We start from the raw sequence: 16,489 nt of genomic DNA, 5'->3' as shown, positions 1-16,489 counted from the left end.
GAGAGCAACCACCTGCATTCAGCTGCAGTGAGGACAGAGAAAGAGGCTGGAGGTCCGAGAGAGAGCAAGTTAATTCTGCAGTTTAGTTTATAAGGAAAGCAATTGGCTGCTTTAACTCAAGGTAATTCCCCTGAAAGCATCCTTACTTGATAACCTCCACAAAAGTTTTGCTGGCGATCTGGTTCCTGAATGGTTAAAAGAGCCTAGGAACGGTAGATGTGGAACCCCGTTAGCCGGTGGTGGTCTAACATTGCTGCTGCCCCTTCCCTCATATGGGGACAGGGAAAACCGGGGAAGTGTCATCTTTGACATTTTGCTACAGTTGTCTATGAAACCACAAAAACACACACAACTTTCCTGGTTTGGGCTTGTGTTATGAATTGGACCAGGTTTGCAAAGTTTCCTGTTAAGCCATTTGAGCAAATTTGAGCCAATTAATAGTTTCATATCATCTTTATCTGTTGTTGTTGGGAGTGGTGTTGGAAGCACAGGCTTCTCGAGGAAGGTGTTTAGCTTCTTTTGTTTTCCTTTCTCTACTGAATGCTGAATGGTACTAGCAGGGAAAACCCACCCCCCGCAGACTAACACAAGGCAAGTCGCATTTTCTTGCAATATATTTGGTTAAATATTTTCTTAAAAAGTCAGTTTTTCCTCTGGGGAATTAGAATCTCTGCAGCTGAACTGTCAAAATGTAATGCTAGTTTAGATTACAGATTTGTTGGCCCTTCAGTGAGAAATCCTGGGTTCTGTGATACCGATGGAGAGGATTATCTTCATGCAGGTTGCCTTCATTTATCAGGGTTTCCTTCTCTTTGTTTACCTTGCTTTGCAAACACCTCTCTCTCGGGTACCACTCTCTGTCCCTTGCCGTAGGCCACTTGCCCTGCTGGTAAACCCAGTCAGACAAACAACTGCAAATACTCGAAGCAGTTCAGACTTGTCCACAAGACTCCAGGTCTTGTCTCCTGTACTCATACCAGAGTCTGCTTCTGCAAGTACGAGCAAGGTGGTAGTTTATCTGACTGAAATCCCAGGATCAAAAACTGATTGGGGGCAGCAGTGATAAGTTACAGAGCCTCCTGTGGCCTGCCCCTTGGGGACTGAAGTTTCAAGGACTTTTCTCCATCAAGGAAGCATTTCTTGGGATCCTTTGCCTCTCTTGTTTGTTGCTGCAGGCAGAGAAAAATGAAGGCCTGGAGGCATCCTAACAGCAGAGACTCTATAGGAAGCCATGGTCCTGCTGGCCATTTCTGGAGTTTGGATGCCTTGTTAGGGCCTCTTTCTTTCCGAGGATAAGGAATGTCCAAGGCCAAAGACCTCATTCCATGTATACCTGAATGTCAGATCAGAAAACACCAAACCACAAAAGAGGTGGATCCTTGGACAGAGATGATGCTTCTCCAGACACGCACACGCAAAGAAAAACAAATCACATTGAGAAAACTGCCCTGAAGACCTGCAGACATCTGGAGTTATAGCTCATCCCCTGAGACATGTTAACTCTCAGCCTTAGATCATGAGTGACCATTTTTGGAATTCCTTCTCTGAGGCATATTTGTCACCATTGAGATACAGGCAGGGAGAGGCAGGAGGAGCAATCAGAAACCAAACAGAAACACCTCCCGTGCAAAAGCAGAACAGAATGTGTTATCGTCCTCCAGAGAATTCAGAGAAACCCCGCAAAGGAAAAATGCTCGTCTAGACATCACTGCATCAATGCTGCAGTTTCCTAGACCCCAAGGTTTGGGGGAGTGTCAAAATGGGATTCTTGTCAGAAGACCCTGCATACAGGAAAATAGAATCTGCCATAGAAATTACCCTGGTAGAAAAGAAGAAATAACAAATCATCCCAGAGGAAAGCTCACACAACATGGAGTCAGAGGCAATAGCGCTTGTTCAGCTAGGAGAAAGCTGATCAGGGCTAAAAGGATCTGGATGTCTGGGCTGGTAGATGTCAAGAGGCTAATTAGATTAATAGACATTGATAGAAGATGAAATCCTGGATGGAGATTCTAGCTCCCATTATCACTGCAATCTTTTCAGGCAGTAAATGCTATGATGTTACCACAGGATGCTTGTATATATACCCTAGTCAGGCCTTGCTATTGAAAAGTTTTTTGGATCACCGATGGAGTGGATTGCTCTCCATGCTAAAACATGACTTTTAAACCCATCCTCTGCTCACAGGATATTTGCAGAGGCATTACTAATAACAGCCTGAGCTCAGTAGCTTGCATTTCTTTGACAATACACTTGCCTGAGTCTCATTCCTAAGGACCTTGGAGGAGGCAACATAAAGGATATCTTTCTTATTTGAGGCTCATGGATTTATAGTGAATGCAACGAACAATTCCCTGGCTCCTTTTGGAGGGTGGTAGGTGTCTGTGGTCATGTTAAGATGGATAGGCGGAGAACTCAACTGTTCTGTAACTCCAGGCACTGATTTCTATGGTGCCACAGAAGAAAGTTATCCACAAACCTTTATATATAAGAATATCGGAAGTGCCATAGTGGGTCAAACCAATGGTCCATCTAGCCCAGTCTACTGTCTCCGACAGTGGATGCTATGCAGGAAGAGCATTGAATTGGATACATCTGGAGTGATCTATCCCCCATTTAACACCTTCCCTGGCATCCACCATTTATTAAGTTAGAGAGGCCAGAAGAAACATATCCAACTCTTCTGTTCAACAGCCATTAATAGATAGATCATCCATATGGGTCCTGTGTCCTCTGGTCTCATGCATACTGATTTCTCTTAAGACCAAGACGTGCATATAAGAGAAGTCTCTTTGTCTCCATCAGAGAATTGAAACAACTCTCGACAAATGATGAATAGAACAAGGAGAAATGGTCTTAAGTTGCAGCAAGGGAAGCTTAGGTTTAGATATCAGGAATAACTTTCTCATGAGGAGGGTAGTAAAGCACTGGAACAGGTTACCCAGAAAGGAATCTCCATCCTTGGAGGTTTTTAAGAGCTGACTAGAGAAACCTTTGGCTGAGATGATGTATTTGGGGACAGTCCTGCTCCTGATGTCCCTCCAACCCTAACTTTCTAGGAGTCTACGAAAAAAAAGGTAACGGTTATCTTGAGTGATTCTAAATGAAAGACCCTTCCTCCACAATCCAGCTCTTCAAACCTAGCTATAGATCTAGCTTTTCAGGTGGCAGTCATGTACAAGTTATGTTTTCAAGGCTGGAGATTCTCCAGAGCATCAGCTTGCAAGAGGGAAGGGCAATCAAACTAACCTGTGGTGGCTTCCAGAATCTGAGTCACATTAGTTAATTATTACAGCTGCTCACTGGGAAGTATTTCTGAGTTCTGGTTAATCTACTGAATGCGAGTGTAGAGATTCCATACATCTTTGGTAGTTTCATAGTTGGTAGGGTCGGAAGGGACCTAAGCAGATCATCAAGTCTAACCCCCTGCCATGGGCAGGAAAGGATGCTGGGGTCAAATGACCCCGGCTAGGTGGTAGTCTAGCCTCCTTTTGAAGACCCCCAGGGTAGGAGCCAGCACCACTTCCCTTGAAAGTTGGTTCCAGATCCTAGCCGCCCTGACAGTGAAGTAGTGCTTCCTGATGTCTAGCCTGAATCTACTCTCAGTCAACTTATGACCGTTGTTCCTTGTTACTCCTGGTAGTGCTTGGGGAACAGGGACTCTCCCATTGCCTGCTGGTCCCCCTTGGCAAGTTTATAGGCATCCACCAGATCCCCTCTCCACCTTCTTTTGTGGAGTCTGAACAGGTTCAGGTCCCGTAGCCTCTCCTCATAGGGCCTGCCCGGCTGCCCCCTGATCATGCGAGTGGTCCTCCTCTGGACCCTCTCCATGTTGTCCATATCCCTCCTGAATTGCGGCGCCCAGAACTGGACGCAGTACTCCAACTGCAGCCTGACCAATGTCACATAGAGAGGGAGGATCACTTCCTTGGACCTGCTCATGATGCATCTCTGGATACACAACAAGGTGTGGTTGGCCTTCCTGACTGTGTCCCCACATTGGCGGCCCATGTTCATCTTGGAATTAATAGTGACTCCAAGATCCTTTTCTGCCTCTGCACTGATGAGAAGGGAGTTCCTCAGCCTCTAGGTATGCTGCTGGTTCTTCCTCCCCAGGTGCAACACCTGGCACTTGTCTGTATTGAAACCCATCCTATTCTCATCCGCCCACCTCTGTAACCTGTCCAGATCTAGTTGTAGCCTGTCCCTCTCTTCTAGCATGTCCACTTCTCCCCACATCTTAGCGTCATCTGCAAACTTGAACAAGGTGCATTTCACCCCCTTGTCCAACTCGCTGATGAAGATGTTGAACAGTGTGGGCCCGAGGACCGAGCCCTGGGGGACCCCACTTCCCACGTCCCTCCAGGTGAAAAATGACCTGTCCACCACCACTCTCTGGGTGCGGCCCTCAAGCCAATTTGTGACCCATCTGACTGTGTAGTCGTCGACACCACAGTCACTTAATTTTTAATGAGGATGGGGTGAGAGACAGTGTCAAAGGCCTTCCTAAAGTCCAGAAAGACTACATCCACCATGACACCTGCATTCAAGGCTTGTGTGACCTGGTCGTAGAAGGCAACCAGGTTGGTCTGACAGGACCTGCCTGTAATGAACCCATGTTGATTGCCTATAAGCATAATCTCCCCTGCTCGTACCTTGCAGATGTTTCACAGTTTGTAGGGTCGGAAGGGACCTGAGCAGATCATCAAGTCCGACCCCTGCCATGGCAGGAAAGAGTACTGGGGTCAAATGACCCCGGCAAGGTGTTCATCTAGCCTCCTCTTAAAGACCCCCAGGGTAGGAGCCAGCACCACTTCTCTTGGAAGTTGGTTCCAGATCCTAGCCACCCTGACAGTGAAGTAGCGCCTCCTGATGTCTAGTCTGAATCTACCCTCTGCCAGCTTGTGACCGTTATTTCTTGTCACTCCTGATAGTGCTTGGGGGAACAGGGACTCTCCCAGTGCTTGCTGTGTCAACAAAATTTACTAGTTTGTAAATGTACTAGTTTGTAAATGGCCACTAGATCTCCCCTCAGCCTTCTCTTGTGGAGGCTGAAGAGGTTCAGGTCCCGTAGCCTCTCCTCGTAGGGCCTGCCTCGTAGGGCCACCCTGATCATGTGGGTGGCCCTCCTCTGGACCCTCTCCATGTTGTCCACATCCCTCCTGAAGTGCGGCGCCCAGAACTGGATGCAGTACTCCCAACTGCGACCTGACCAGTGTCGCATAGAGGGGGAGGATCACCTCCTTGGACCTGCTTGAGATGCATCTCTGGATGCATGACAAGGTACAGTTGGCCTTCCTGACCACGTCCCCACAGTCAGTCCATGTTCATTTTGACATCAATAATGACTCCAAGATCCTTTTCTGCCTCTGCTCTGACGAGAAGGGAGTTCCCCAGCCTCTAGGTGTGCTGCTGGTTCTTCCTCCCCAGGTGAAGCACCCGGCACTTGTCAGTGTTGAAACCCATCCTGTTCTCATCCACCCACCCCTGTAACCTGTCTAGGTCCGATTGCAGCCTGTCCCTCTCTTCTAGTGTGCCTACTTCTCCCCACATCTTAGTATCGTCTGCAAATTTGAACAAAGTGCTTTTTACCCCCTTGTCCAAGTCGCTGATGAAGATGTTGAACAGTGCGGGCCCGAGGACCAAGCCCTGGAGGACCCCACTGCCCACATCCCTCCAGGTCGAATAAGACCCATCTACCACCACTCCCTGGGTGTGGCCCTCCAGCCAACTAGTGACCCATTTGACTGTGTAGGTGTCCTGGATAATTTTCTCAAAGAGCTTCCCCAGGACCGAGGTAAGACTAACGGGCCTATAGTTTCCTGGGTCCTCTTTCCTCCCTTTTTTGAAAATGGGGACCACATTGGCCCTTTTCCAGTCCTCTGGCACCTTGCCAGAGCACCACGAGTGCTCGTAAAGCTGTGCCAGGGGTCCTGCAATGACCTCTGCCAATTCCCTGAGCACTCTGGGGTGGAGATCGTCAGGACCTGCTGATTTGAACACATCTAGTCCCTCCAGATATTCCCTGACTAGGTCCTCACTGACCCTGCGCCTCCCTTGGGGCCATCCGGGATCCCAGTGCAGGGGATGTCCCTGTCCCTGCTCACAAAAATGGAAGCAAAGAATCTGTTAAAGAGATTAGCTTTGTCATCTGGTGCTACCATCAGATTACCAAGCACATCTTGCAGAGGCCCCACATTACTTGGTACCTTCTTTTTACCCTCTATATATTTAAAAAAGGATTTCTTGTTATCTTTGATCCGGGTCGCTAGTCCCAGTTCCATCTCTGCCTTAGCCTTCCTAACAGCCTCCCTACAATCTCGAGCAATGGAGGTATAGTCCTCCCTGGTGATGGCCCCTCCCTTCCATTGGGTGTACACCTCCTTTTTGGCTTTGAGACATTCCTGGATGCTTTTGGTGAGCCAGGGGGGCTTTTGAGCACTTTTGCCCCCTTTGATCCGCATGGGGATGTCACCTTTGGGCTTGGAGGATCATCTCCTTAAGGAACGACCACTTTTCTTGGATTCCCAACTCCCCTCCCCTCTGGGACCCCATTGCCTCCCCAACTAGTCTCCTTACCTCATTGAAATCTGCCCTCCTGAAGTCCAGGGCTGCTGCCTTGCTGCAAGCCTTTGACACCCTGTGCTGGATGGTAAATTCCAGCAGGCGATGATCGCTATTGCCCAGATGGTCGAGCACCCACAGTCCCCTCACCAGATCATCGCCCGTGGCCAGGACCAGGTCTAACACGGTATTTCCCCAGTGGGACTCTGCACCTCCTGGGTTAGATGGAGGTCTTGTAACTCAGCTAGGAACCTACGTGAGTGGTCAGACCTGGCTGACTGCTCTTCCCAGCAGATGTCCAGGTAGTTTAGGTCACCCATGATGACCACATCCCTTGACTTCTGCCATTGTGAGCTGACCTGAGAATTCCCGGTCCAGCTCTGCTCCCTGGTTGGGTGGTCTGTAGTAGACCCCCACCATTAGGTCCCTTTTCCCCCAAACCCCTTGTATTCTGACCCAGAGCACCTCAGTCTGCCCCTCCTCTGGCCCAGTGCTATTTGCTGAGGATGTGTATTGCTCTTTGATGTAGAGCGCCACACCCCCACTTTTCCTCCCTGTCCTATCCCTCCTGTACAGCCTGTAGCCCTTGACGTTTACTGCCCAGTCGTGCATAGGATCCCACCAAGTTTCAGTCAGCCCCACTATGTCTGGGTTTGTGTTAGCTAGCAGGAAGGCAAGTTCCTCCTGCTTGTTTCCCATACTACGAGCACTACTGTAGAGGCATTTAAGGCCTCCTGAGGTTGTATGCACCTCCCCCCCAATCCCAGGACTATCCGGGCCCCGGTCTCTTACCTGGGTATTTCTTGTGCTCGTCACCTGTCTTGGCTGGGCTGTACTTGTGGGTGTCTCTTGGATCGGTGTTCTGTGGCTCCCTTGGTCCTCTTCCTCCCCCTCCCCCAGTGAGCCTAGTTTAAAGGCCGCTGGAGGAGATCAGCCAACCTGAAAGAGAACACGCTTACCTTCGGGGGAGAGGTGAAGCCCATCCCACCCGAGCACGTCTCTTGTTCTAAAGTATGGGTTGTGGTCCAGGAAGCCCGCCGTGAGACACCATTCCCGAAGCCACAAGTTGACATCCCAGATGCAGGTCTCATGGCATCTTCCACGTCCGCTCACTGGAAGGCTGACTGTCTCGAAGAGCAAACTCTCAAGGCTTCATTGATAAGTTATAGCACTCCCTGGTACAGTATTTGGATGAGAAGAAGCATAACCTAATGTCCCAGACTGGCAGGGATCTGGCACAACCTAATGTCCCAGACTGGCCAGAAAAGAAATCAGTAAGACATACGTTTTCCCACATCTGACCACGTGGCTTTACAAGCTTCCTGTCTTCCATTCTTCCTAATTCAGGCAAGAGACTTCTCTGTTTTCTGGTGAGCTTCTCATTAGCAGGTAGCATCAGAACATGGCTTCTTGCATGAAATGGGAGGGATCTCTCAGGGTCTTTATTTCCAAAGCTCAGTATGTGCAACATAACAGTTTAAAATACAATAGTGAATTCAAGTTTCCCCTGGTTTCATAGATTTCATAGATGTTAGGGCTGGAAGGGACCTTGGGAGTTCATGGAGTCCAGCCCCCTGCCCCAAAGGCAGGAACTGGACTGTTGCACCAGGACTGTTGTTTTACTAGTCTTGTTCAAACTTGGAGTAGAAGTGAAAGGAAGGGTTAATATGTCCCCAGTGGACTAGAAACCTGATGCACTTCAGTTTATGAAGTGGTTTGCTGTTTAACTCCTTGCCTTAGTTTACCCTACTGTGTGAGGTAGGTAATACTTATCTTCCTTCGGGAGGCCATTGTGACGTTAACACTTGTAACAGTCTTTGGTAACTTCAAATGGCAGGTTCTAAAGAGGCCGACAAATTTATTAATGCTTTATTAATACTTTATTAATATTAATACTTATTCTTTCTGTTTTGAAGTGCTTTCTCTGCAGGCCTGAATTTCTTCCATGGGCATGGAAAGATGCAGCTGGAAAATGAGCTTTTTAAGAGTCACCTGTTTGGCAGATACTGGAAACAAATCAAACCAGCTAATATACCGAGTCAGGGAAAGGTTAATCAAGTCACCCGCCTGCCTCAAGTAGGAAGTGGGCATTTATTTAGACATTTCTCCTCAGTGAGTCACAAAATATTCCCAGCTTGCTCAGCCCTCATTTAATTCTCTTTCCAGTGACCTCTGATTTAGTGTTGCTCAGTGTGTTGGGCAACCTAATAGATGTTCTGATCCTGAATGCCACGGTTGCACTCACATTGACGTTTCCAGTATGGTGCAGTGTGCCTCTGAAGGCAGTCACGATTTCTGAGAGAGTTCAGCTTCATCTGAAATATTTCTCATTTTTTTCCCCTGACCACTGCAACCTTTTCCCCCAGAGCCCTGCCATCTGGCAGCTTCATCAATATGCTTCTCAAGAGACCGGGAGGGAAATTGTGTTATAAATATATTTTTATAGACATTTTCCTTTTATGCTGAATAAATTCTTTATTTTTACAGCTCGCCATTCCGGAAAGCCAGAGCCTTGTATGCTTGCAAAGCAGAACACGACTCAGAGCTCTCCTTCAAAGCAGGCACCATATTCGATAACGGTAAGTCTCAACTTCCCAAACATTGAGTATATCACGTAATACAAAATGCTTCACAGAGGGAGAGAGACTTAAAAATTACAGAGAAAATGGGGCTTGCAGAGATGTTTTTAAGGATAAGTTTGCTGTATCTCCATAACTTATCTGAATTGCAGTGCTCAGTATCTTTGAGAAACAGGCTCAAAAGTTGATCCTAAGCAGAGCTTGAATGCGTTGTTGGGAGTCATGGAAGCTCAGCATCTTGCAGAAGGTACTTGGCACTCATCAGAACTGAGTGCTTTGAGAGAAGGGGATTTGTTTCATAGGCACGGATTAGAGCAAGTGCAGAATGCAGCAGAGAGGAAGCATCAGGAGAATGATGCCGGAGAAGCTGAGATCCTGCCATCATGGAGCATTCATTATAACAGACCATCCATATTGCCTTTGATGAGCACCAGAGGGTTGAGTTTGGCACGCCAAAGAGGAACAAGTTACTGTACATGATTAGTCTCCATCGGGGGGTAGAATCAGTTTGTGTAAATGTGAGTGTGGAGATAGGTAGGAGGCAACAGATCCCAAAATCCATTTTTCATAAATGACACTAAAAATGCTGTGAAAGATGCACACAGAATTACTTGGACACAGATATTAAGTCCATCACACACCCCTGATTGGGAGGGTCCTTTGTGTCTCAAGTCTGCAGTTCTTCATTGGGACACAGACTGGAAGGAAGTATTTTACGGTACTCAGTAACATCTCTCTGAAAGGGCTGTAGTTAGCAGAGAAGTGCAGGCTGCAGACTCAACTCTTAAGACAGGAAAGTCAGTTGTCTCTTCAACACCAGCTTTGTCCAATTAAGGCAGAATACTGATGATTTCCAAATAAATTCCCTTTTGATGGTCTTTGTCTAGGGCGGGGGTGTCAAGTTGTGGCTAGGGCCGACCTGTGAAAGCACAACCTCTGGCTCCCTGATGCTGGCTCTGGATCTCCAGTTGACCCACATGCCACATGTGACAGGCACTGGACTGACCTCGTGTGCAAGGCTAGGGCATGCATCTCATGTGGCACCTATTCTAGGGCCTGTGCTACATGTGGCACCTGTGCAGGGCCAGTCTGGGATGCCCCCTCCCTGCTTGCTAGATCCAGTGCCCATGGAGACTGCATCACACATGATGTCTGCCCTAGCCATTCCAGGATGTGCACTGCACGTGTTCATTCCAGCCAGCCCAGGGTGGGTGGTGCATGCAGCACAGGTGCTGGAGCAGGTACCATGAGTAGTGCAGTCCTGCACTGACCGGATAGGGCACTGGATCTGCCATGAGGATGAAGGGATCTGTGGGTTCTCTGCATGTCAGGTCCAGTGTCTACTCTGCTGGTCCAGGACTGCACCATACATGGCCCCTGCTCCAGCTGGTCCAGGACCTCTACTGCATGCAGTGCTCACCCTGGATCAGCTGGAATGGTGGTATGCATCCTAGGCTGGCCAGAGCAGACACTGGGGGCACTGGATCCAGTGTGTGGGAGGGGGAAAGGGAGAGTCTGTGGGCCCGATTTTGGCCCAGAGGGCCAGATGAATTTGACTGGTTTAGGGGAATGATAAAGCTGTGGCTTGGCAGGCATGATAGGAGAAAGCACAGCATTAGATGAAAGGGTTGCAGACCTTTTCAGGTCAGTAAGGGCTGTGTTTAGGAATATGGAGTTTGTACCTGTATATTCAGTTCTAGAAAACAGCTAAGTGTGGCCACAACATTTGCCTCAGTGCCGTGATACACCATTGTGAACCAACGAGAACCAAGCTAGTGGGTCTTCTCTCACTCTGAAGACCCATCCTGCTCCTCAGTTGGGTTGTTTTCCTTCTGCAACAGCTGCCAGCTGTTCCTGCTGGTTCTTGGCAATTATAATAGTTCCTGGAAAACATGTGCCCCAGTTCTCCAGATAAAATTACATTGGCTGGTAAAAGGTACTTGCCAGGGTACTGAGTTAAGCACATTTCTGAATGCTGTACTCTGTGTATGGGTGTATGTATCCAAGTGCACTGCCCCATGTCTGATTTTATTGCTTTGTTGCCCCATTCTATTCATTCTTTGGATTTGGGGCTGCATAATTAAACCCCCTTTATAAGGAGGAAGCTCAAAACAATCAACTCCAGCTACAAAAGCTGCAAAAGTTTGTGAACCAGTTGATCAACGCTTTACTTGGTACTTGCCTCATAGGGTAGTATCCCTGAACAGCTTTCTAAATTAGATAGATTAGCTTCTGAACATTGTACTAGAACTGCCGTAATGGTTCATTTATCAAATGAAAAGGGGAAACAAGTGTTTTATTCTAGGCTGTAATGTGTGTCCTTTTTCTCCTACACATTGGAAGTTGGGGTTGTAATAGATAGAGTGAAATTAGTTAATTTATTGGTCTTGTTATTAAAAAACCTGGACTTTTCTACACCAAGAAAAATAGATGTTTTGTCTAATGGAAGCTTTCAGTACTGTCTTGGATGTAACTGCATTGCATGGAAAAGACTTATCAATTTCCAGAAGAGCTTTGCCTTTAATTTAGTATGTTGTTGTCATTTTGGAAGCAGTTACCATATACATTTTTCCTAGGAGGATCTGATAAGAAGAGGAAGTCAATTATCTATCAGTAAGGGAGATTTCTCTTTCTGGGCATCTCATGGATGTCTTCTTAAATAAACATTCCCTCCTCTCTGTGCATTTTAGAAAACAGGACTGCTAACTACGAGCAAGATTGATTGGAAAATACTGTTTGCTAGATAAAAACTGATAGATTATTCAATAGAGAACTTGTGCAGAATTCCCTAATCATGTAACATAATTTTGTAGTAGCTAGAGGGAAGAAATGTAGAAGCGATACAATCTAGTAGACAGTGTCTAAAATTTATTATTGCTTAGAGAATTTATAAAACCTAATATTGATAAAAATGGTTTCTAATTAAAAGAAACATTGGTGAAAGATGCATAGTTTGGACTAGCTTTAACTGGCGCTCTGTAGTGCTTGCATTAAAGCAGTGTATAAGCATCAGCAAATTAATCTAACTGGGAATGCTAGTTTGATCAGTCAGGTAATAAAATAGTAAATAGTGTTATGTTCAGGGTGTAAATTTAAGTTTTTAGAATAGATGCTCCACTTGAGAATCACATTTGACTTCCATAGAGTTTGCAGCCTTTCTGCCCTTATCATTGTACTTAAATGAGAGAGAGTTTCCAGCTCCATGTGAATGAAGTCCTGAAGGGTGGAGTTGGGGAGACCTGTTATGGAAGCAGAACCACTAATCTGTAAGCACCAGTGACACAAATTAGAAAACGTGGCCAATAATTTTATTAAAACCTGACATTTAAACATGAGTTCTGGAAGTGATGTACCTCTGTGTAGGCACTTAACATAGTTTATAAAGATTTAGGGCCTGATTTCCTTGTCTTCAGCTAGAGTTGTAGGAAAATGAGCCCTAATTCCTTACTTTTAAACACATGCCTTTGAAAATGTCAGCCATAAATTCTGAGTCTCATTTTAAAGGGAAAGCCCACCGAAATGAAGCAATTAATTTAAAAGCTGTCCTGATTGCTTTTGCCAGCTGCTGTAGTTTTTAAACTGTGGAAAAGTTATATTCAGTTTGTACCCTAATTTCATACCATAGTGGTATATTCTGATATATTGGACAGGAATTTATCTAAGGAACATTAGTCTATTTTTTAAAGAAATTGAAGAACAGTTTGTGGAGCTCATGTGACTCAAAGAAGCATTTTCTTGAGCCATTTATTGAGATCTGGAATTTGAAGACTGCACTTACATGTGTGCGTGCACACACACATACATGTGCACACACACACACACACACACACACACACTGTCTTTTGCTGAGTGTAACATCTCTAGGTTCAGACCCTGAGAGGCCATTCTTGCCATATGTTATATGCTCTCAGTCACATTCTCTGGGTGTTTCTTTGATGTCTTCTTAAGAGAGAGAGTTGTGTTGCTGCTGAAAAGTAATACTGTTTTCAGTTTTATTCAGCTCAAAAATTGACGCTCTCAGGATGGTGCTCCCCTTTTGGGACTCCTGGCAAGTGCATTTTTTCTCAAGTTGACTACTGGTCTCTGATTAGATAAAAGCCTGAAGACTGGATGAGAAGGAAAGCCAAGCGTGGGGAAAAGAGCTGGACTCCAAAAGGGAAAATCTTTAACATAGGACCTGGAGTAGAATAAAATTATGAGTGATCCTTAGAGCTAGTTTACACTCTCTGGCCTTGTGTCATCTTAAGTCATTAGTGCATGCAAACATTTATCTGTAGATGTAGCATGGAGCTGGACTTGAGCCATAAAGCTCCAGTTCCAATCTGAACACTCCCAAAACGTGAGAATGTTTGAACTTACATTTTGGATCAGTCTTGTCTCTCATGCACATTAATTTTATTCGGACTCCATCATTTCCATACAGAACCTACTAGTAAGCAGACTGGAGGATGCACACTGTCAGCAAAAGGAACACCCCCACAAAACTTACTGGCTTGTCTGGTCAAAGTGTCTAGCTGACTTCAGTAGCTACCTACCTTCTTTTAGATCAGTGGTGGACAACCTTTTAGGCTGCAGGCCAGAATAACCCAGTTTGGGTCAGAGGTGGGTAGGCAGACAGGGAGGTGCTAGGACCCAGCTGCCATGGCTGCTTCTTCCCACAGCCTCACAGGGAAAGCACCACTCCCACTGGTTATCCTCAGAGCGACAACCACCACCAACCCAGCCCCCTGCCCTCCCATGTCCATGGGCTGGATCAAATGGCTCTGTGGGCCAGATCCAGCCCATGGGTCATAGGTTGCTGACTCCTTGTTTTAGATTGTTGTGAACTGATAGCAGCAATCGTGACTGAGCACAGAATAAATAAATATTCTACCTTGAACATCTCTGAAAAAAAAATTCTATAAGAGAAGACCTTGTAGACAAACCTAAGCACCTCCTATCTCTAAGTGCATCACTTTGCTCCTCTCTCAACAATCAGAATGTTAACATTTCTTATTCAAGCAAAATGCTGGACATATAAGCAGAAATAAAGTTATTTTCCATTCCAAGTCTGCTGGAATCCTAGGCTATTTTAAATCATTTTTCAGAATGGCCTGAAGTAAATTCATCCCTCTTCCCCATCTCATGGAAAATAATCATTCCAGTTCTTGAAATCACATAGCTGTTGTCTCCAAGCTGCTGTGATGTCTAGCGTTATGGGTGCTCTGGCCCAAAGAATCAATTCTTTATCTAAATATCTGTTAATGCAGCATTATGGGTGGGGTTGGGAGGGTCACTTTGCTTTCAAAGTGATAGCACTGCATTTCATGCCTCGAGGACAAGATGGAATCGCTGTTGGGAGTAAGAAGATTCTCCAGTGAGTCACTTTATGCCGAACACTTCTGGGCCACCCAGTACCTTATTTACTTGCACACCACCCACACTCTTTTCCCAAGTATCAGTTCTCCTTCCAAATTGGGATGCATGTCTTATGTTGGGAAACTGATTTTCTACCTATAATAGAAATACCCTGCTTTGATTCTTGCTCCACCTTCGATTCTTGCTCACAACAGTAGTAGCATTTCCATTCAGGCAGCTGAAGGAATCTGTTAACTTAATGGCTCATTGCTTTTTACTCAAAAGTGGTAACAATTGTATCTCCTTTTTAATAGTTTTGGTGTTCCACTAATCAAGCTAACCTTTCTTCTGGCAATTTTGCCATCTTTTAGCTGCTTAGGGTCAGTCGTCTGTGTAAAATCCTTGAAGACTTTTTTTAGCTCTTTTCAAAATCATAGATCCAACCATGAAAACCAGTCTTCAGCAGCAGGTAGGGTTCCAGCCATAACTCTGAAAAAATCTTTTTTTCCTTGTTCTGCCTTCCAAAAAACAAAGGACATGTCTTAGATGGGGGATGTATGGATTGCAAGAACATAGGATATTTTTCTTCTTTTTCTCTTCCCTCATGCATCCCAGTAAATACTTTTCTGTATCAGGCATCTACTTGAATTGTGTTGTGCATAGGCAATGGGAGGTATTGGTTGGTACAGAGTTGTCTCTGTTGGCATTTGGAAGGGGTAGTTGGGTATCAGGGCTTAAAGATTAAGGAGGGAGTTTAGTGGGTAGCTTGAGATTGGAGCACATGCCTTTTAACCAGAGGGAACTGTGCATGTGTGGCGAGAGGGGGGATTTTAGAGGTTAGCTGCAGATAAAAAAAATGCTGATGTGGGAAAGTTTGGGGAATAGTGTGGGTGTGAGGGTGTAGAGCACTTTTGATGTTCTTATGTAGGCAGGGTTTTTTATTTTTTGTTGGCCCATTTTCCTTCTGGAATTCAACCTAGAAACCAGGTCACTGGAAAGATTCTGCAGAAATCTGAGGTCTTTACAGACTAGGAAATTTGGATAACTCTGAAATGTTGATTTATTGTCATAATCTGAGAATTTACTGTGGTCAGAGTTTGGAGTATTTCTCTGCTGCATCGGCATAAAGCCCTTGTTTATGAAATAAGTGCTTTCTCTAGACTCTGTTCCATTGCCCATATGTGGAGGGAAAAAATAAAATACTCTAGGCTCCTACCAGAACTACTGCAAACGTCTCAGATAGCTGGAATGATACTGCAGAGTTTTGGGCTCCTTGCTGGAGATAACGCTGGTATTTTTTCTTATGGAGACTAGTTTAGGCCTAAACAAGGAAGTGCAGAGTCACAAGACAGTTGAGTTAGCCATATGTGCTTAAGCTTAACAAATATTTTAACTCAGGTTTTGGGGAAGTTTAAAGTCTTGTTTTATGTAAAGTACTATATTTTCTTGCATACAGCACATCTTTACACACCTTGTTTTTAAAGGCAGAATGGGGGGGGGGGAAAGATCTTTCCTTATAGTAAGTAACTCAGTAGCAACAGCTAGAGAGCTGATCCTGCACATTGTCCCTGTAGATCACTTTAGATGATACTTTTTGTTTCACCCATAAGCAACAGAGCTTGCTCTTGCCATATTTCTTGCAGATAATGTGCACTACAATTTCCAGCAGCTGGTTTGTTTTTTAGTGTATGCAATAAAATATGGTAATTTTCCTCTCTGCGACCCCACCCTCGCTCCCGTGTGTACACACCAGTCATTATTTGGCAAGCTGCTGTTTACCTGAGTGCTCAGCTCAATTTGTCTCTGAGTCTACTATAGTCATTACAAAACTTTGTGGGGGAAATGCTTTCCAAAAGCAAGCATAGGAAGTTGTGTTAATGAGCAGGGCAGAGAGAGAGGGAAAGAGCTTTAATTGTCCCAACCTCCCTAGAAAATTAGTTTCCCTAATTTAAAAAAAAAAAAATAAGAAAGCAAGGCCTTGTTCTCTCCGGAGATTGCCTTTTATATTA

At 45.5% G+C, this 16,489-nt stretch overlaps 1 protein-coding gene across 1 annotated transcript in view; it reads left to right on the top strand.

The window, feature by feature from the left end:
- ARHGAP26 (Rho GTPase activating protein 26) overlaps positions 1-16,489 on the top strand; it is a 343,672-nt gene that overhangs the window by 314,101 nt on the left and 13,082 nt on the right. Inside the window, exon 22 of the mRNA XM_014597613.3 lies at positions 9,052-9,143. Within this exon, the coding sequence (XP_014453099.1) occupies positions 9,052-9,143 (92 nt within the window). The remainder of the gene's footprint in view (positions 1-9,051; positions 9,144-16,489) is intronic.

This window comes from Alligator mississippiensis, chromosome 9, assembly GCF_030867095.1.
Source record: "Alligator mississippiensis isolate rAllMis1 chromosome 9, rAllMis1, whole genome shotgun sequence".
NCBI classification, from domain to species: Eukaryota; Metazoa; Chordata; order Crocodylia; family Alligatoridae; genus Alligator; species Alligator mississippiensis.
This window is presented reverse-complemented; position numbering and strand designations above follow the sequence as displayed.